Source organism: Narcine bancroftii, chromosome 4 (assembly GCF_036971445.1).
Source record: "Narcine bancroftii isolate sNarBan1 chromosome 4, sNarBan1.hap1, whole genome shotgun sequence".
Classification (NCBI taxonomy): domain Eukaryota; kingdom Metazoa; phylum Chordata; class Chondrichthyes; order Torpediniformes; family Narcinidae; genus Narcine; species Narcine bancroftii.
The window spans coordinates 302,304,192-302,326,962 of NC_091472.1; the positions used below are offsets into that span (position 1 = coordinate 302,304,192).

A 22,771-nucleotide genomic window follows, 5' to 3' on the forward strand; every position below is an offset into this window, starting at 1 on the left:
AACCGCAAAATGCCAAAGCTTAACTAATTTAAAATACAACAGCAAAATGGTGGAAGCCGCACACCCATCTGCAAGCAGTGTCCAGTCAAGTTAGCAGACCTCACTAGACCAAATAAAAGTGTGACCCGCCAAACCAAACCGTCCAGCGCCTGTTAGACCTGCAATGAGTGGCACTATGCGTGTAATTGTCCATATAGTCAGCACCGCTGCAATAAATGCATGCTTCGGGGACAGAAAGCAGAATGCTCTAGAAATTGCAGATGAAAAACACCTAATAAGTTAGCTTCACACACAAAAATTAAACCAATTAAAGTGACTTTCAAGGTGGCAAACACCAAATGCATGAAATATGTGAGGGTGTTCCCATTGGATTTTTGGAGAATGAGGTGGAATCGCATTGAAATATTTTGAACAGAGTAGATTTCCCATGGTGTAAGAGTCTAGGGCAAGAGGGCACAACTTCAGGGTTGAAGGGTGTCCAGTTAAAACTGATGCGGAGGAATTTCTTCAGCCAGAGAGTGGTAAATCTGCGGAATTTGTTACCACAGGTGGTTGTGGAGCCCAAGTTATTGGGTGTATTTAAGGAAGAGACTGATAGGTTGTTGATTAGCCAGGGCATTAAAGGTTGTGGGGAGAAGGACAGGCAGCAGGGCTGAGTGGGGAAAATGGATTGGCTCATGATTAAATGGCGGGGCAGGCTCGATGGGCTGAAGAGCCTATTTCTGCTCAGATGTCACGGTCAGTTTGATAATCTTGATCACATAGTGTAGAGCTCGTCGAAAGAACCAAAGACTTGTTGATCCAAACCAAGGCTTTTATTAGCAAAAGACCGGAGCTCTTCACAGGTGGCCGACCAGTCCGGAATGATCCGACCTGGCTAGGGACACAACCCTTTAAGGCCCAAACAATAGGTGTGGCTTAGCTCTCAGCCAATCGCTGTAAGCACAGTCTAGATACAGTAACTATATACACTATGTACATTGGTGATAGATCTGTACTATCACACATAGAGATGCTGATAAGATTTGGTATATGTACAAAGTGTTGTAATAGATAAATTGAGTAAATCAGGGATTGGGCCTAGACTGGGAAGGCTCCAATGATCAAGGGTGTGATGAGGTGGAGACTGAGGTGACACAGTGGGAAAGAAACAGTATATGATGGGAAAGGTATTGTTGCAGCTGGAATAGAAGTGTTAGAGTCTATGTTTTTATAAATGTAAATGTTGATTATATATTGAAATATAAATGTACAGAAATTATGTCAGAATCTAAATTGGAAGCACAGTTAGTAGCAAGTGAAGATCATGAGCATGAGTTTTAGTAGGGTTGGTAAGAATCAGGAATTGTAGGTCACCTGAGTCCTTACTGTGTCTCTTGACATGGGTCAGCGAGTGAAGAAATCACATTTTTGCAAAAAATATTTCTAAAACGGAAATCCAAACTTTTGTTCCGAATGGTTGGTGTAGCGGTTAGTGTAACGCCTTCACAGCACCAGCATTCGGGACTCCAGTTCTAATCCCGCGCTGTCTGTAAGGAGTTTGTACGCTCTCTGTGTCTGTGTGGGTTTTCCCTGAGGTCTCCGGTTTCTTCCCACTGTTCTAAACTTACTGGGGGTGTAGGTTAATTGGGTGTAAATATTTTTAAAAATTTTAATTTAAAAAAAAATTAATGTTGGACCCCTCTGAAGAGCACATGGAAACCAGTAAAAAACACAGTTGTTTTTCAGCATATTTTGTATTAAATTTATCATAGTTTTATGCCAGGAGAACCTAGTGAAAGTTAACAGTGATGATTTGTTCTGCAGAAAGATATTTAAATGCAAAAGCACAATTTTTTTTGCCAGTGAACTGTGCCAATTCTACTGCACCAAGTAATGAGGACTAGGATTTATACAAGATTCATTTGCAACTTAATGCTGCCCTTAAAGTTCAGGTCATGATGAACATTGGAGTCGGGGAGGGGGGGGTGGGGTGGGGGGGGCTCACTCAGTGACAGTTTTGCATTTACCTGTTAGTTGTGTCTTTGAGCAGCAGCTTGAGTTGATGTTGATGCCCATCCAGCTTGTACTTTAGATATAACTCAACCTGGACTGGTTGTAACATGAAAAGAAAACTGAGAAAGAGGGGCATTGCAAGTGCAAAGCCATATTACGTACAGGGTCCTCTCATGACATATTTTAGACATTTTGACTGGCCCTTTACTGAAGGAAACTGTCAACTAATCATTTTGTGGTTTTGCATTTTAATGTACTTTTTAAAATTTATTTTTCAAATATTCTTATCTAGACAATGCTGTGTTGGCACAGAGTTAGTGGACTGGATGATTCAGCAGACTGCTTGCGTCCATTCTCGTGCACAGGCTGTGGGTATGTGGCAGGTGTTTCTTGAGGAAGGAGTCCTGAACCATGGTAAAAATGTTATCTTTTAATAATTACTGCTTGTGAATAGATATTTGCAATAAATCCATTAACACTCCACTTCTGTTGGTGTCCATAATGGGCTTTAAGAATTTTTAAAATCAAATGCATAGAAATAGAATCTAAATACCATGAACTTACCATAAATTTAGAAATTATAAATCAAACCTCTAGTTCTATCTATTCCAATTGAAAATCTGGTCCAAAATGTGGATGCTTGCAAGAAGGCTTTGCTGTGTTAATAACATTTTGATTAAAAACTGTGTAAATGTTTTTGCATGTGGCAGGGTTGTTGAATGCAGGGAACTGAGCACAAAACAGACCTTTGGGACTTCCCTCCAAATTTTCAGATATCTCCTGCACTCATAACTATTTCAGGTGATCCTAAATCTGCTCTTCTGTGCCATTGGAGAATGTGAGTTTGCCACTTCAAAGTGCAGTGGATACTCCCATGCATTCAAGAATGGTGTTTGGAGCATGCGAAGTCAAAGAATGAGTAGGCAGGAAGATTGTGGACAGGGAGTTCCTCAGTTGGGAATCCTTAGCTGAATGAGGGCCCAGCATCTTGCTGAGGATCATGAAATATTAATTTGCTTCACATATACAAGAGCCTCAGTTATATCAAACTGAATCTGGCTTGACATACATCTGTACTAATACACATGTTTCTAATAATACACAAATCTCAAGCCTTCTTATTAAATCTTCAAATTCTTGAAATCAGCACAACGGGTGCGATTAGTTGTTCTCCATAATAATCACTGGAATTGTGCCGTGCAGTTTTGTGCCTCATGATCTGGAAATGGTCCAAACCATGCTGAGTAAATTTAATGAAGAATAATGCATGAAAGAACAAAGGGGATATATTATATGAATGCATTGAACAAGCTGGGGAGGGCCAAGGAAGAGATTATGTTAACAAAGACACTCGACTCATTCCTCACCATATCTAGTCATAACAGCACAGGAAGGAGATTGCAAATGTTAAACTAAATTACTGAAGCAGTAGAGTAAATTTCTGAAGGTGTCTTATTCAGGCTGCATGTTATATGGCAAGAAAACCAAATTTCTTTGGTGTGTTTGATGAGCAGCAGTGAAGCAACAGATGAACTTGTGGTTTAAGTTTGTAAATCAATGCTCTCCTAGCAGACCAAGAGCATAATTTCCAGGACAAGTACCTGTTCTATCGTTTCTTGGATGATGAAAATGAGGAGGCCCGTGCACCCACAGATGAAGAGAAGAAAGAGAGTGAGGAAGAGTTGCAGGAAACGATGCTTCTCCTTTCTCAGATTGGTCCAGATGCCCATATGAGAATGATTCTACAAAAGCAGTAAGATGACTTGTGCTAACTTCTGTCATGTAGAGTAGAAATTAAAGTGAAAAGATTTATTTTTCATTAATTTTGCTCAATTTAATTATGCAATATACTGACCAATGATGGAGTTGTATCTTTTATCACTAATAAATCAGCCCGACATCACAACATTCTCCACATTGGAAAACAAAGACAATAAATTTTATTTTCAGCTCACAGCTGGTCAAGTTATATAACCATATCACCACCTCAATTCCTTCTTTAGTGTTTCGTCTTTAATACAATGACATTTTTGTTCAGAAATATAAATTCAATGCTGTCTTAGTAATTTTAAAAATGGTATATATTTAAAATATTGTAATCAGCAATAAACCATTCAACAAAGTACATTATTGTTTTTGTTTTAATGGACAGCAGGCACATTAGCAAGGTCAGGCACATTAGCAAGGTCAGCCAAGATACTTTTGGAAGATTGATGAAGTAACTAAACCTACTTCCTCCTTCAGATGATTTTTTAAAAAATGTTGAGGGTATAGGAAAATTTTCTACCGACATGCAGACATTATTAACTAACGTGATTTTTAGGTATGTTTGCTCTTTAATTTTATTGTGTTTGTATAATTCACAGGCCAGGCCAGAGGACAGTTGATGATTTAGAAATCATATATGAAGAGCTGTTTCATATCAAAGCTTTATTGCAGTTCTCTACCGCAGTAAGTTCCTTCTTTTGATTTCATAATCTAAGTTTAAATATAAAAGCGTGCATGGCTAGGCAACTCGAATTTGCTTGTGTACTTTATAACATGCAAAAGCTACTTACATTTTAACTTAGTTTGGGGTCAGCTTGATTTATGCCAAACACCTCCATCTCAAATCATGTGCCTGCATAAGGAAGATCAGTTCATTCATAATGATCTTTTGAAAACTTTTTGTGCTGCTTTATTCAACTCCGCTGCACTCCACGCCTTCATCTTGGCCACAACTCCAAAATGAAAATGGAAAAATATACAACTTCAGCTCTAACCTTGGTATCCCTGAATTTCTTTTTGGCAACAGTTCTGCTGCTTTTGTCCAACACATCACACTGACATGCTGGCCTTTAACACATCCCAGTTAAAGTACTGACCAGAATCCCTTCTATTGCAATACCACAATGCATTGTTTGCTGCAAACAAAGCCACCGATTCATGTTAAATGTTATCACTTCTTCAAATAAAAATGGATTTATTTTCTTTTTACATCTATATTTTAAACCTATTTATAATGGCGAGGCCATAATTATAGGTATAGTTGGCATTATAATCAAATGGGCTAATAAACTTTCCTTAAAACGTTGTTTTCTTTGTTTTTAAAGGTGAAACGAGAACTTGCTGGTGTTTTGGTTTTTGAATCTCATGCAAAAGCAGGGACGGTTCGTAAGTATAAAACCAAACTAAAAGATTCAAGTGATTTTAGAGGAAAATGTACTTAATTTTCCTCACCTTTTAAAATTTAATAGCAAACTGTCTTTATAGTTGAAATATATAATGTATGGATTTGAATGGAGATTATTCTTGCCTTTATTCTTGCAGTGTTCAATCAAGGAGAAGAGGGCACTTCATGGTACATTATCCTCAAGGGCTCAGTGAATGTTGTTATCTATGGCAAGGTATGACTTGTAACTCACCATTCTTTAAGGCACATTTGAAAGATAATAGTTCCAGGAACATTAAATAAGAATTAATGAAGATTCTGTTGAAATATATGATATGAAAAAATAAATTCAGATTTGTGATAACTGCACTTAAAAAATATTGTACATAAATTGTAAAGTGGCCTAATTTCTTGCATCATATTTGGCTGAGATTTTGTAGAATCCCTTTATTGGATAAATAAAGAAAATACACATAGTGTATCAAAATTATATATTCAATTATATATTCATTAGGTAATGGATGCAAAGTATAAATGACTCTAAGCCGATCTGATATTGCAGGGCGTAGTCTGCACCTTACAGGAAGGAGATGATTTTGGAAAATTGGCTCTGGTGAACGATGCTCCAAGAGCAGCTTCCATTGTGCTTCGTGAAGATAATTGTCATTTTCTCAGGGTGGACAAAGAGGATTTCAATAGAATCCTTCGAGTAAGTGGCTTCTTAGAAGATGAATAGCTTGATGTCAACGGCAAACTTAAATATCTTGCACTTGATTCCCTCACCAAAAGCAGTGATTTACATTGTGCACAGCTGAACCTACCAAATGAAAATAGTCCCAAATTCACACACTCTGATTACTGTCGGTAACCAAACCTTAGTCTGTGCCATGTACTCTAATTTTGTTTTGCAATCTTATCAAAATCTTTCGGAAAGTTCAAATATGAAAATCAACTGGCCTGCACTTTTTCTATTCTACTTGTTACAATCTCAAAAACATCCATAAATCCACGTTGACTCTTGCCCACTTTTTTTGAGTTGATTCCAGCGATTTTCCCACAAAGGAGCTGGGATAGCATGTTGCTAGTTTTCTCTCCTGGCTTTCTTCAACAGGATTGTTACATTTACTGAATTCTAATCTGTGGGAACCACTATGGAACTTGATGATGTTTCGAGAGATGACACTCATCTTCTCCAGACCCACACCATCAAAACCTTATGAAACAAGTCATCACATCCTGAGGATTCATTGTCTTTTAGTTCCAATAATTCTTCCAATACTATTTTTACATACAAAGTTTTTTTTTAATTAAAAGACATTTACAAGCTTTCAAACAATGGAAAAATTACCTGTTTGGAACAAATATTGAGCATATTTAACAGCCAACTGCCAAAATATTTCAGTTTTGATCTTAAGCACAAGTTAAACTCACTGTTTCAAACTTCAGATTCCGCACTATAGAACCCTTGCCACTGTCTAAAGAGGATGCGAAGAGAGAAATGACATCTCACTAGCTAAAGATCAATATATCAAAGCCTCAAATATGATCATTTAAATTATTCATTTGAATGTGGTTTCGTTATAATAATATTTTTACCTTCTCTTCCCACCCCCCTCCCCCCCATCCACCAACCACACCTCTCACCCTTGTCCATGCCCTCATCATCATCCTTGTACATGTTAGGATGTTGAGGCCAATACAGTCAGACTTAAAGAACATGGAAAAGATGTATTGGTTTTGGAGAAGATCCCAATGGGTAGCAGGACTTCCACCCAGGGAAGCATACAGGCACAACACAAGTAGGTTTACCATTATGTTCCACAACATAACTCTTTGTGACTGATGTGATAAGTGATGTGGTTTAGTTTGACAATCAGAAAACCAACAAGGTCGGGTCAGATACAGCAATGAGCTCTCTGAACCCTTCTCCCTTAACAATGGCGTGAAGCAAGGCTGCATTCTCGCACCAACCCTCTTTTCAATCTTCTTCAGCATGATGCTGAACCAAGCCATGAAAGACCTCAACAATGAAGTCGCTGTTTACATCCGGTACCGCACGGATGGCAGTCTCTTCAATCTGAGGCGCCTGCAAGCTCACACCAAGACGCAAGAGCAACTTGTCTGTGAACTACTCTTTGCAGACGATGCTGCTTTAGTTGCCCATTCAGAGCCAGCTCTTCAGCGCTTGACGTCCTGTTTTGCGGACACTGCCAAAATGTTTGGCCTGGAAGTCGGCCTGAAGAAAACTGAGGTCCTCCATCAGCCAGCTCCCCACCAGCCCCCCCACATCTCCATCGGGGTACTACCAGCCCCCCCACATCTCCATCGGGCACACAAAACTCAAAACGGTCAACCAGTTTACCTATCTCGGCTGCACTATTTCATCGGATGCAAGGATCGACAACGAGATAGACAACAGACTCGCCAAGGCAAATAGCACCTTTGGAAGACTACGCAAAAGAGTCTGGAAAAACAACCAACTGAAAAACTTCACAAAGATTAGCGTATACAGAGCCGTTGTCATACCCACACTCCTGTTCAGCTCCGAATCATGGGTCCTCTACCGGCATCAACTACGGCTCCTAGAACGCTTCCACCAGTGTTGTCTCCGCTCCACCCTCAACATTCATTGCAGCGACTTCATCTCCAACATCGAAGTACTCGAGATGGCAGAGGCCGACAGCATCGAATCCACGCTGTTGAAGATCAAACTGCGCTGGGTAGGTCATGTCTCCAGAATGGAGATCCCAAGATCGTGTTATAAGGCGAGCTCTCCACTGGCCACCAAGACAGAGGTGCACCAAAGAAGAGGTACAAGGACTACTTAAAGAAAGCTCTTGGTGCCTGCCACATTGACCATCACCAGTGGGCTGATATCGCCTCCAACCGTGCATCTTGGCGCCTCACAGTTCGGCGGGCAGCAACCTCCTTTGAAGAAGACCACAGAGCCCACCTCACTGTCAAAAGACAAAGGAGGAAAAACCCAACACCCAACCCCAACCAACCAATTTTCCCTTGCAACCGCTGCAACCGTGCCTGCCTGTCCCGCATCGGACTTGTCAGCCACAAACGGGCCTGCAGCTGACGTGGACATTACCCCTCCATAAATCTTCGTCCGCAAACCCAAGAAGAAAAGAAGGCACTACTGTGAAGGTATCAACACTGCAAATTCATCATCAATGGAGTGGAAGTAGAATAGAGCAGTGACAAAAGTGTAACTACTGCGTAAAGTATGAATCTGTTTTCTTACCAATTAGTCCTAAGGCATGTACTGCAGAGTCTTAAGCTGTAACTGATGATGGCGTTCGAATGTTATAAGCATAATGTGGTATTGGAGAATTACTTTCCATTGAGAGGGATTAAAATACACAATTTACCGTCATGTTCTTTTAACCTAAACCAGGATTTTCTATTCAATATTTTGAATTAGTAAATACCTTATGAAATCAAGATGCAGTAACTAGTTTTGTACAGAACTAACAAATTAAATTCAAATAATTAATGTATCATTTAACATTTGATTTTAACTTGTTAATTTCCTTGATAATCTGTTTAATCTTTTTATGGGAATAATTATTAGCAACAAATAAGTTAAAGTACATGTTCTGCAATTAACCAAATTCTTTTCATCCCATCAGATATACCGTGAAGTCAGGCACTCCTGAAAAAATATTAGAACACTTTCTGGAAACTATTCGCCTGGATTTGCCTTCCAATGAAACAACAGGTTTAATCTTCAACAAAATTCATATTTCAATTAGAAAGTGACTACGTTTCAATATCACTTTAAGGCAAAGATTTCTGGAATGACCATAATTAACAATGTTTCATCTAGGAAATAGATCCCCTTTAATCTGATTCATATGCTAAAATGTTGGTAGATAAGCTTTGTGTCTGGCTCTGTTGAAAGAACGTTTGCTTCTAAAAGAAAATGTGGAATAACTGAGCAGTGTTTTGGATCCAGTCACATAATTGTCCTGTCTTATAAATATAGAAAATACAAGCAGGATAAACCATTCGACCCTTCAAGATTGTTCTAACACGATCGCGGTTGATCATCCAAATTCTGTACCCGGTTCCTGCTCTGCCCAATGCCTATATCTAATCCCTCAAATATATTTAATGATTTGGCATTTACTGCTCTCTATGGTAAAGATTTCTACATTTCATTTTCTGGAGAAGAAATTCTTCACCTCAGTCTTAAATGACTTGTCTCTTATTCTTTGCCTGTGACTTCTGATCTTGAACTTCAAGTCTTGTTCGAATTTTGTTGGTTGCTATGAGATCACCTCTCAGTTTTTGAAGCTTCAGTGAATAAAAGCCAGTCCAATCTACCAGTACATTAGTTCGACTATCGCAGGAATCAGTTTGGTGAACCTTCACTGAAATTCCTCCATGTCAAGAGCATCCAACCTTATGATAAGGAAATTAAACTGCTGGTAATACTCAGGACAGTCTCGCAAATGCCTTTTACAATCACAGCACAATGTCCTGGTTTTGTACTTAAATCTTCTCATTATGAAGGCCAGCATACCATATTCCTTCTACATCACCTGCTGTACCTCCACACTTACCTTCAATTAATAGTGCACAAGAACACCCAGATTTTGTTGCACCTTCCTTTACCCAGTCCATCTCCATTCACTCATGATCTGCCTTCCTGTTATTATGACTGAAGGGGATAATCTCATGTTTATCCAAACTATACTGCATTTGCCATGTATCTGACATTCCTTGTCCAAATCAATTTAGAGCTTCTCTGCATCCTTCTTTCTTAGTGTCATTCACAAGCTTGAAGCAATTACTTTTACCTCCCTCATCAGAATCACTACTATTAATTCCTGTGATTCCCTTCCCGTTGTAGTCTCGGCATCGGTCCCTGTGGTTCCCTTCCCATTGTAGTCTCGGCATCAGTCCCTGTGGTTCCATTCCCGTTGTAGTCTCGGCATCGGTCCCTGTGGTTCCCTTCCCATTGTAGTCTCGGCATCGGTCCCTGTGGTTCCCTTCCCGTTGTAGTCTCGGCATCGGTCTCTGTGGTTCCCTTCCCGTTGTAGTCTCGGCATTGATCCCTGTGGTTTTCTATGAACTGCAGTTCTCTATTGAGTGTGGTACTGAATTGGCTGTGGCACTGTTCTATGCACAGTCTACCATTTATTTCTTTAAAAACAAATATTAATTCCTAATCTTTGCTTCCTTTTGACCATCCATTTTCTCAGTCTGTATCAGTACCTTGTGCACAACCCAAAAATATGCTTCATATTTTCATGCAAATCTCTTCTGTGGCCCATCACGTGGAACTTTTTGTATGTCCAAATACATCAGAGTTACATCCTCAAAAGAAAACTCCAGTAGGTTTGTGAAGAATGTTTTACCTTTCACAAATCCACAATCGTTCAATTCAACTAACAGATCCTGGACATCTGTTCTTTTATTTAGCTGAAAATGACCAGGACCAGCATTTGTCTCTTGGCAAAATCCAATTAATTGTCAACTTTGTTCAAAGTTTTGCTTTTGTCACCTGAGATTACAAAATAGCTTCTATAGTTCCTTGCACATATGAATACATTTGGAAATTCTTATTTTGTATGGAGCACAAAATACAAATTCTACTTCAATTTTCATTAGTTTATTTATCTAATTTTGTATTGAATGTATTCTGAATGTATTGAACATCCTTCCCATGTGTTAAAGGTCTCACCTAAGATGAAGTTGCAGCTTCAAATTACACTTCAGATATGTAAATAGTGTGGAGGTGAAGTTAACTCTCAACTAACTAGACGGCAGAAGCTCAGAAAAGGAAATCAATCTTTGCGCTAGCTGAAAAAGATGGAAAAGGGGTATTAATTTGATTTGCTTGCAAGACTAATGCCACATAAAATGTATCAAACCACACTTTTTTAAATTGGCGCAAGTTGTTGGTGAAAATTGGAGTGGTAGGTGGCTAAATGCAGAAGATTAATTACTCCCTAGTGTTAGACTGTATATGCAAATGTATCTTGGTCTACTTCATCAAAAGTACAAATGTATACTAATTTAAGATGATTGGATTTGCATAGGAGTTAGTTCTAATGCTGGCATCAGATCTTAATGTTTTGACCTTGTCAGAAAGTTCCCAGATTCTGAACTATCTGTCCTCGTGTCCAACATTCTAAGAGCAGAGGGAGAGGATCTTGGATCGTCCCATTACTGGGTGTTTCCATTCAGTCTCTTACAGAGCATGCGCACTTTAGAGCATTTCTACTGTGAGAGCATAGTGTATTGCAAATGAACCTCAGTCTAAAGGAGACAAATTTGACAGAAAATGAGGATAGATTAAAAATCAATTTAAATTTAAATTTCGACATTCAGCATGGTAACAGGCCATTTCAGTCCACGAGTCCATGCTGCCCAATTTAAATCCCCAGAATGTTTCAAATGGAAGGAGGAAACTGGAGCCCCCAGGGAAAACCCATGCAGACACAGGGAGAACATACAAACCCCTTACAGACTGCGTGGGATTCCAACCCAGGTCCCGATCGCTGGCGCTGTAAAGATGTTGCACTAAACACTACGCCAACCGTGCCATGAAGACAGGTAGAGAGTTAAAAAGGACCGCAAAGGGAGTACTCTTGGGATTACTGTCTGTGCCACGCAGCAGTGAGAGCAGGAATAGAAAGCGATGGAGGATGAATGCCTGGCTGAAGGGGTGGAGCAAAGGGCAGGGATTCAAGTTTGTGGATCACTGGGACTATTTTTGGGGTAGGTTTGACCTGTACAAAAAGGACGGGGACCAGGATTCTGGCGGGGACGATTGCTAGGGTTACTCAGGAGACTTTAAACTAGAATGGCTGGGGAGGGGGAACCAAATGAAGGAGAACAGCAAGGAGAAGGTTGGAGTGCAACCAGAGAAAGCTTGTAGACAGTGTTTGAGGGGGGAAAGCCAGGTGATAGAAAAGGGGGATGCTCTATACGAAGATGAACAGAGGTTGATTGCAAAAGATCATAAGAGAGGAGTTGGTAAAGATAGGGGCATACAGGAAGTAAAAAGTGGGAAATCTCTAAAATGCATATATTTTAATGCTAGGAGCATTGTAAGGAAGGTGGATGAGCTGAAGGTATGGATTGACACTTGGAAGTATGATGTGGTAGCGATTATTGAAACATGATTACAGGAGGGATGTGACTGGCAGCTAAATATTCCTGGATTTAGTTGCTTTAGGTGTGATAGAACCAGGGGGGCAAGAGGGGGTGGGGTTGCACTACTTGTTAGAGAAAATATTACAGCAGTGCTTAGATGTGATAGAATAGAAGGCTCGTCCAGGGAGGCTATTTGGGTGGAATTGAAGAATGGGAAAGGGGAAGTTACAATTATAGGGGTGTATTATAGACCACCGAATGGGGAACGTAAATTAGAGGAACAAATTAGTAGGGAGATAGCAGATATTTGTAATAAGCACAGGGTAGTGATTGTGGGGGATTTTAATTTTCCGAATATTGATTGGGAAACCCATTCCGTGAAAGGGTTGAATGGGTAGGAATTTGTAAAATGTGTGCAGGATAGCTTTTTACATCAATATGTGGAGGTACCAACTAGAGAGGGAGCTGTGTTGGATTTACTGTTGGGGAATGAGATGGGTCAGGTGACAGAGGTATGTGTGGGGGAGCACTTCGGGTCCAGTGATCATGGTGCCATTAGCTTCAAGGTAATTATGGAAAAGGATAGGTCTGGGCCCAGAGATGAGGTTTTTGAGTGGGGAAAAGTTAGGTTTGAGAAAATGCGAAAGGATTTACAAGGGGTGGATTGGGACAATTTGTTTTCTGGGAAGGATGTAATAGACAAATGGAGGTCTTTTAAAGAAGAGATTTTAAGAGTATAAAATCTTTATAGACCTGTTAGGTTGAAAGGTAAGGTCAAAAGTTTGAGAGAGCCATGGTTCTCAAGGAATATTGGAAACTTGGTTCGAAAAAAAAAAAGGGAGTACTACAATAAATATAAGAAACAGGGGAAAAAGGAGATGTTTGGGTACTATATTGAATGTAAAAAAAATCTTAAGATATAAATTAGAAAAGCTAAAAGAAGGTATGAGGTGGCTATAGCAAGCAGGGTGAAAATAAATCCAAAGGGTTTCTACAAATATGTTAATAGCAAAAGGAAAGTGAGAGATAAAATTGGTCCAATAGAGAATCAGAAAGGACAAATGTGTGTGGAGCCAAAAGAGATGGGGGAGGTCTTGAACAATTTCTTTTCTTCAGTATTTACTGAGGAGAAGGATATTGAACTGTGCAGGGTAAAGGAAGCAAAGGGGGTCTATATGGAGACTGTAGTGATTAAGAAAGAGGTAGAACTGGAGCTTTTGAAACCTATAAAGGTGGATAAGTCTTCAGGTCCTGACAGGATTTTCCCCAGGATCTTGAGAGAAGTTAGTGAGGAAATAGCGGAGGCTCTGGCAGTGATTTCACAAATGTCATTAGAGACAGGTATAGTGCCAGAGGATTGGCGTGTTGCGTGTGTGGTTCCTTTGTTTATAAAGGGTTCGAGGAGCAAGCCTAGCAATTATCGGCCTGTAAGTTTGATGTCTGTGGTAGGTAAATTAATGGAAAGTGTTCTTAGAGATAGTATATATAAGTATATGGAGGGACAGGGTCTGATCAGGGACACGCAACATGGATTTGTGTGTGGAAGGTCGTGTTTGACCAATCTTGTTGAATTTTTTGAAGAGGTGACTAGGAATGTTGATGAGGGTAGAGCAGTGGATGTTGTCTATATGGACTTCAGTAAGGCCTTCGATAAGGTTCTGCATGGGAGGTTAGTTAGGAAAGCTAAGTCCTTGGGTATTAATTTGGAGATAGTCAAATGGATTCAACGGTGGCTGAAAGGAAGGTCCCAGAGAGTAGTAGTAGATAATTGTTTGTCAGGATGGAGGCCGGTGACAAGCAGTGTACCTCAGAGTTCAATATTGGGACCGTTGCTGTTTGTCATATATATTAAGGATCTGGAGGATTGGGCGGTAAATTGGATTAGTAAATATGCAGATGATACTAAAATAGGGAGAATTGTGGATGATGAAGAGGGTTTTCAAAGATTGCAGAGGGATTTAAACTGCTTAGAGGAATGGGCAGAAAGATGGCAGATGGAGTTTAATGCTGATAAGTGTGAGGTGCTTCATTTTGGAAAGAATAATCAAAGCAAGACATATGTGGTAAATGGGAGGGCATTGAAGAATGCAGTGGAGCAGAAAGATCTAGGAATAATGGTGCATTGATCCCTGAAGATAGGAGCACATGTGGATAGGGTGGTGAAGAAGGCCTTTAGTATGCTTGCCTATATAAATCAGTGCATAGAATATAGGAGTTGGGAAGTAATGATGAAACTGTACAAGGCATTGGTGAGGCCAAATTTAGAGCACTGTGTGCAGTTCTGGTCACCAATTTATAGGAAGGATATTAACAAGATAGAGAGAGTGCAGAGAAGATTTACAAAAATGTTGCCTGGGTTTCAGCATCTCGAATACAAGGAAAGATTGGGCAAATTAGGTCTTTATTCCTTGGAATGTAGAAGGCTGAGAGAGGATTTGATAGAGGTGTTTAAGATAATGAGAGGGATAGATAGAGTTGATGTGGAAAGGCTTTTCCCATTGAGAGTAGGAAAGATGGATACAAGAGGTCATGGGTTGAGAGTTGACGGGCAAAGGTGTAGGAGTAACATGAGGGGGAACTTCTTTACTCAAAGAGTGGCTATGATGTGGAATGGGCTTCCGGGAAAGGTGGTGGAGGCAGGGTCAATTTTGTCATTTAAGAAAGAGTTGGATAAGTATATGGATGGGAGGGGAATGGAGTGCTGGTAGGTTGGATTAGAGGAGGGTACTTGGATCAGTGCGGACTAGAAGGGCCAAATTGGCCTGTTTCCATGCTGTAATTGTTATATGGTTATAAAATGTAGATTGATGCAAAAATATTTCCAGAAGTTTAGTTTTGATTATAAAATACAAACAGAAGTGAAATGCAAAATATATTTTACTTTCTTGTTTTTAAGAAACTTTTATTTTCTTTCTTCCTTTCAGGTGTTCCTGCCTCATGGACTCTGGCTGAACGGAGGGGTGAAGGTGAGCACATGCCTGTCCCAGTTTCTGGCAATAGACAATTGGGATGGATGCAGAGCTGCAGTCCTTCCTCACCCAAAATAATCATTAAACGCATTAAGCATGCCATGTACGCACATGCAATATGCATGTTTAAATTGCCTTTTGATAAAGGAGTCCGATTTAAAAGCAAAAAACTCGGTCAGCAGAAATCAGGGCAGAATGAGTGAAGAGAGAAACTTACAGGTTTATGGGGGTCATTTATGACTCAATATCTTACTTTATAATTTTACTCCAATGTAATTAATTTGTTTGACTTGTATCTTTTCCACATTCCTTATTTTTTTACCTTTGTTTTTCTTTTAATACTAGTCATATCTGGCATCTGGTTAGGTAATGGGTTTGAGTTTTTCTCTATATTATTTTCTTCTTTCCTTTTTAATATTGTTAGAGAGTTTTTTCCAAGAAAAGGGATATACTATTTAGAATATGAATTATGGATACGATTTATAATATATGTATGTAAGTGATAGTTTATTTAACTGTCCATACTATCTTATTAAATTGTTTGTGTAAGTCCTGACTAAAATCAATATAACTATTTTAAAAAGAAAAAAGACTGAAGTTTCAGGTTGACCTCCTCCACCAGTATTGGGTGTCCGTTCAAATTCCCGCAGTACCTAAGATGTGCAAAATTGTATTTTTTAACATTTAATAATGTTTATTTAAAAGTAAATCAACCCATTAGAACTATTTTAAAATCACATTGATTATCAGGGACATTTAAACACTTTCTAAAGTGAGCAGTAATGTGTCCAAAAATTATCAGGCAATTCCTGAGCTAGAGCCCTCTGAGGTTCCTTTCCTGAGGGGTAGACACCCAAATGGTTCAGTAGGAAGCTGGTCATTGTTATTAGAGAACACTCCATCCATGACAGTCGCAGAAGGGTGGGAAAGGAAAAGGGGAGACTGGTATAACGTGAAGTTGAAACTGAGTGGCAGGGACATGGAGGAATTGGGAGGGAGGGACGAGAGTTTGTTTCCACGTCGGATCGCCCAAGCTGTGACATCGTTCCCAATGAGCAGAGAGTGCTGGAAAACTTGATCAAGTATAAACTGGGCCAGATACACGAATGAGAAAGGAAGTTGTTTTTGTGTTTAAAACGAGGTTAGAAAACCCTTGATAAAATAGTGAATCTTTTTATTTAATGAAGGAATGTCCCTTTAATTACATTAGATTCTCGCTTGTAGCCTGGTGTATTCTTTTGAACTGTGTGTTTGTAGCATGGATCCTAATTCTTAGCTTTTTTCCCCCCACCCCCCCATCCAATCCACTGTCACGGTGATAATCTCATCGTGCATGTGCAAAACGTGATTGGAAAATGATGTGTATGTTGGGGTAATCCTGATGGAAGGAATTGATTTAGTTTTCTGCTGGCAATGGAAATATAGGCAGGCAGCACCAAACATGTCTAAGTGTACACATATATCCAAAAGATTGGATGCTAATTAATTTTTCTAATTCAGTTTCTAGGCAAGAGCATTTCTACAGCATGACAAAATTGTTTTATTTGTTTGCATTTTTTGGATGAGTGGGAGATTTTCCAGCTAAGCTTTTCAGAAGATAAAACATTTTAATTTGTTTTCAGTTACTTTAACAGATCCATTCGTTGATGACTTTGTTCTGATGTACTGCACTTTTATGCAGCACAGCCAACTCTTCTCGGCTCTAATGGCTCAATATCCTTTTTCTTTGTAATAAATGCATTACAATTCATCAGATTCGGTTCCCATGGATCATAATAGGAATTGTTCAAAATAGGATTGAGACATCAAATCTGCAGTACAGAATGAGAATTACAGGTGAACCCTGTGTAGAAAATATCTGCACAGGCCTTGTGATTCTGCCAATTGCATGCAAACTCTCAGCATAATTGCAGGACCAGAAATAGATTAAAACTATTATTAACCCATTGTAGTCTGGATTCATTTAGCTGCTGCAGTCTCTGGAACTTGTTTGCTGACTTGAAATTGGAAATGTTTTTGTTCCAACTGAGTGATCTCATGGTTAAACCTAGGGGCCCTTTAAATATCACATCTCATCTGACATTGCAATTTTACCTCTTGCCCGACAGACAGAAACAAATCTTTGATGCTATACCCACATAAAGCCATAATTTTTGACAATATTTATCCATCTAGGTACTCGTATTAAGTGATTTGTTGGCTGTTGGGTTTATTTTGGATGACAAAGCAATCACATAATTGATGCTCAATTTCTCCAGCACCTTTGTGTACCTTTGCACTACAATCACTGCATCTGCAGACTTTCCTGTTTAACTGTAGAATTGTGCTGGTTTTTTTTTAAAACTCATTAAAGGAATGTGGGTGTAGCGCTATCAATTCGACCCGACAGACCCAAAGTCGAGATTAATAGGCTGAGGGTCTGTCGGGTCGAATCGATAGCGCTACAATTTAATCACTATAAACTTAGTCATATCTTGCACGCTGTCGGCCTGATTCTAAGGGAGGGGATTGGGGGGTACCATTTTTATTAGGAATCCTGGGGGGGTGGGGGGGAGGAATATCAGGAACAGGCTAACCAGTATAATGAGTGTAATACAGTGTTCCATTACAGTGGGCATCACAGGGGCTGAGCCCGGATTTAATTGACCTTGAAGGTGGTGGTGAACTGCCTTCTAGAACTGCTTAGGTGTGAGGTATGCACACAATGTCATGGGTGAGGGAGCTCCAGCATTTTGGCCAATCAGTAAAGGAACTGTAACCTATTTCAAAGTGAGGATGATGGGCGGCTAAGAGGGCAATTTCCAAATTCCCATTTTATTGTCACCCTGTCCTTCCTTGTGAGTTTAGAAGGTGTTGTCTAAGGAGTCTTGGTACTGCAATGGACCCTGTAGATGGTACAAAACTTCTGCCAATGTGCAGAATTAGGGAATAGTTATGGTTGGAGTTCCTCTCAAGCAGGCTTGCCCTGCAGAGTGTCAAGATTCTTGAGTGTTGTTGAAGATGCACTTGTCCAGGCAAGTGGAGCGTATGGCATTACACTCCTAATGTGAACCTTTAGTTGGTAGACTGGCTTTGGGGAATTAGGAGGCGAGTTACCTGCTGCAGGATTCAGGACCTTCGATCAACTCTTGTAGCCATGTTGTGTACACTCTTGTTCTGTTTATTGCTCAGGATGTTGATATCGAAGGATTCCGTGATGGTAATGCCACTGAATATCAGGGGCATTTAGTCTTGTTAGCTATTGTCAATGCCTGGCAAATGTGGCAGAATGTCACTTCCCGCCCATCAGCCGTTAATGTATCCAGAATTCATTTCTCTGGAAAACCTCTGAAATGATAGTAATGACTGTGAGTTACTCTGACTTGACTATTTCTGGTTCTATTTTGGTTTTACAAATGTTTTGTTACAGATTTCCTTAATATGTGTGCACTTACCATGCAGAAGCATCGCAGGGCACGGAGCAGGAAAAAATGGACTATGCTCTCAATAACAAGAGGCGTGTCATCCGCCTTGTGCTGCATTGGACAAATGTGTATGCAGATCTTGTACAAGAGGAAGAAGCTGGTGTAGCATTTCTAGAAGTAAGTTAATGCACCCAGAGATGAATGCAGCCAGGACATGTTGATCATGACGACATGGCATTCAATTGCTGATTGATGAATATCTTTGTTTCTGATAAATGTTATTCACGTTAGGAATTTTGTATTGTATTTCTGTATTTTGGTATATTTTAAAAGCAATATTTGGCACACACTCCCCACATTTCTGTACAGCAAGCTGCATAGACCAGATCAATCTGTTATTTTCAACTTATTGCCAAATGATCCCTTTCATTAGTGTTTTTTTAACTTAAAGGACAAGAGTAATACTTATAAAATATTCTTAATTATTTAATGTTTGAAATTTATTGCCACTTTCTTATTTAAACCACCGTATATTTTGGCATACAAGTCGAGTCGTAAAACCCCTTAAAAAAAATCACTCAAAAAATGTGGGGGGGGGGGGTCGACTGATACATCAGATAGACTTTTGAGTCCTTAAATTCAGCTCAAAATCCAATTCATGCCCGATCTGGCATATAAGTCGACCCTGGAAACACCTCCCCACCGCTGAGCACTGCCATAACCCACCCAGAAATTCTACAATTGTAGAGCCTGAGGTCCCAGCACCTACCCGGGAGCCTGATGTCGCCGCTCCTGCTCAGGCAAAAGAGGTCACTGCTCCTGCCATGTGGCAGGAGTGGCGACCATTTTCTCTCGGCAGGTGGGGGGACCTCAGCCTCCCGGGTAGGAGCGGGGACCTCCCACCGGGAGAATGATGTCACTGCTCCTACTCCAGAGAATGAGGTCGCTGCTCCTGCCTGGTGGGCCAAGAAGGGTTTTTTTAAAACTTGCTTAATTTACAGCTTTGTTACTTGGTGATTAGGGTGTTGTAAAAAATGTTGGGTTGTTGATGGGAGGCTGGACAGCCCAAAAATGGGGGTTGACCTGTACACTGGATATACCATAAAACCATTAAAATGAGGCTAAAAAAGGGGGGGGGGTTAACCTGTCTTCTGGTCAACTTCTACATTGAAATATGCGGTAACTGCTTTAGTCTGTACTAATATAAAATGGATATGAATAGCAGTAAACCTTTTTTAAAGAAGAAGTGTAAACTGTAGATAAAGGGGAATCAGTGGATGTCATGCACTTGGATTTCCAGAAGGCAATTAGAAAGGTGTTGCAAAGGTTATTGTGGAAAAATAAGAGCTCATGTACATATTGGTGTGGATAGTAGAATGACGAGCTGAGAAGAAAGGGCGAGTAAGAATAAAGAGGCATTGTGTTTTTTGGCTTGGAAGGTGTAAAAACTTAATGAACCACACAGTTCTCTGTTAAACGGTTTACATGAAGGAACTGAAGGTAAGGTTCCTCGATTTGCTGATGACATTGAGAGAAAGTGGGGAGGTAATTTGTGAAAACAAGGATCTTAAAAAGGGAAACGAAAAGGTCAAGTAAGTTAGCAAATGGGCTATCATGTACATAAATATCAATTTTTGCAGGAAAACATAAAAGTGTTGTCTAAATGATGGATGGATGCAGTGTCCTAGTGCATGTTTTACAAAAACACTAGTATGCAGGTAGAAAAAAAACGATTAGGAAAGCTTGCAAAATGTTATCATTTATTATAAAGAGTATTCAATACAAATGAGAAAGGTTATGCTTCAGTTATCTTCGGCATTTTTGGAGGTCATTTAGAGTCTATGTCATCTATAATATGAGTCTCTTTATTATAAAATGGTCTTATTACTGAAGCAAGGTTAAGCTGGGGGTTTTTTGATGTGACAGAGGATGAGAGGTAACTTGATAGAGAGGTATGAGATTATGTAAATTATGGATATTGTAAACCACCACAACCTTTTTCCCAGGGTGACAAAAACAAATAAAGGAGAGTGGAGGGAAGTTTAGGGGAGACATCAGAGGTACTTTTTTTTTACAGTGGTGGGTGCTTGGAATGCATTTCTGGGTGTGGAAGTGGATGCTGGAACAAGAGGGATATTTAAGAGGCACTTTGATGGACAGGTTAATGAGGTTGGGAAGGGTTAAATTAATGTGGAGTAGATTTATATAGGTGGGCAATAGTGTTGGGTATAAGCCCGCCCTCTGCTGGACATCACGACGCTCACATCATGATGTCACTCTTCTATATATACAACAGTGGCGATGAGGAATGAAATGAATCCTACACATGCTCCATGCACCAACCAGGAGAAAGAAAGCAACAGAAGAAAGGTAGAAAATGACTACCTAACAAACCCAACAAATTCCTGCCAAAAAATCAACATGAAAGTGCGCCAAGATGGCAGAGGGAAAGTTCAGGGAATTCAACGAAGTAGAAGTTGAGATAACTACGTAGAATAATTTAACCACTACTCCGTAGCCCACAATATTGTGGAAGGTCCAGAAAACCGCAAATGTGCCCTCTTCCTCAGTATAATGGGCAGCAAAACACTTGACCTCCTGAAGACCTTGCTGGCCTTGGAGGTTCCAAGGACAAAGACATTCAACAAATTATGCACAACTCTAAAGAACCGTTGAAGCTCCAAACCACCAGTTATGGCAGAAAGGCAACGATTCTATGAAAGGAGACAAGGACCAAAAGAAACAGTAAATGAATACCTGGCATCATTGCACAAACTTCCAGAGCACTGTCCTTTTGAGCAGTTTCTAAATAACACACTGTGAGACAGATTAGTGATGGGGCTGGCAAATTGCCAAGCAAAGCCAAAATTATTAGCAATGGATGAAGAGGTTATGTTCCAGATTGTATACAGGACTACCTACAGCTCTGAAATGGCAGATAAAATCTTGGATCTGGGTCAACCAGACCTACTGGTCAGGAGGTCTTCCTGCCGACAATGTTTCCGTTGTGGGAAATACAACCACCAACCAGAAAACTGTTTCTTCAAAAATTATAAATGCAGCCATTGCAAAACAGTAGGACATATCAAAGCTAAATGTCTGCTTCTAAAGCACAGGTGGCCTGCAAATAAACAGGCGGCTTTTGTCAAAACAATTGCAGAGAGAGAGGGGCAACCTAGCAACGATGATAACCTTCAAGCTCCTGAAATTTCAGCTCCTGAGATATTCACATCCGAGGAATAAATGGAGGAAACACAGCAATCTTTATACAGCTAAAAATAAACTGACACCCCTTGAAGATGGAATTAGACACAGAGGCAGAGGTGTCCCTAATGCCACTACCACACCTCCTGGCAAAAACAACTGAAATAACTCTAAGTTCTGTTACAGGAGACAGAATCAAAGTGCTTGGAAAATGTACAGTCCAAGTACAATACAAACAACATCAACGAAAAACACTCTCTCTCCACCTCGTAGGTACCCAGGCACCAGCACTTTTCAGAAGAAAATGGCTACAACACATTCCCCTAGACTGGCTAGAAATCTATTCAATACTAAATGTAAACCACACGGATACCTCCCAGCCAGAACTCGACCAAATCCTCAACAACCACGCAGTGGTTTTCCATCAAGAATTGGGGAAAATCAAAGGTGTTCAGGCAATTAAAAGATAATGCAGAACCAAAATTCTTCAATGCCAGAACAGTCCCATTTGCTATGAAAGGGAAAATTGAGGTTGAATTAAACTGACTAAAACATGAAGGCATATTAGAACCAACACAATACAGCAATTGGGCAGCGTCCATCGTACCCGTACGAAAAGCAAATGGTGAAATTCACATTTGTGGTGATTACAAAGTCACCATCAAAAATGTTACCTGGGAACCATTAAATTCCAGCTAGGAAAGAAGCAGAATCTCAAGGCTGGTAATCCCTGGATTGCACCCTGTATCACATGACAGCGAGGGCACGAATAGGAGGTTATGACAGATGAATGAGTGGCTGAAGAGTTGGTTCAGGTGGCAAAGGTTCAGATCTCTGGATCATTGGGATCTCTTCTGGAGAAGGTCTAACCTGCAAAAAAGGATGGGTTGCACCTGAACGGCAGGGGGACTAATATCCTGATTGGCAGGTCT

The 22,771-nt window shown here is 40.0% G+C and overlaps 1 protein-coding gene across 1 annotated transcript in view; it reads left to right on the forward strand.

The window, feature by feature from the left end:
* The window catches only part of rapgef4a (Rap guanine nucleotide exchange factor 4a), a 269,780-nt gene that overhangs the window by 205,264 nt on the left and 41,745 nt on the right, over nt 1-22,771 (forward strand). The window contains exons 8-18 of the mRNA XM_069935742.1: nt 2,288-2,409; nt 3,565-3,748; nt 4,362-4,446; nt 5,088-5,148; nt 5,305-5,381; nt 5,709-5,855; nt 6,830-6,945; nt 8,785-8,873; nt 15,187-15,228; nt 16,854-16,944; nt 18,662-18,812. Of these exons, the coding sequence (XP_069791843.1) occupies nt 2,288-2,409; nt 3,565-3,748; nt 4,362-4,446; nt 5,088-5,148; nt 5,305-5,381; nt 5,709-5,855; nt 6,830-6,945; nt 8,785-8,873; nt 15,187-15,228; nt 16,854-16,944; nt 18,662-18,812 (1,165 nt within the window). The remainder of the gene's footprint in view (nt 1-2,287; nt 2,410-3,564; nt 3,749-4,361; nt 4,447-5,087; nt 5,149-5,304; nt 5,382-5,708; nt 5,856-6,829; nt 6,946-8,784; nt 8,874-15,186; nt 15,229-16,853; nt 16,945-18,661; nt 18,813-22,771) is intronic.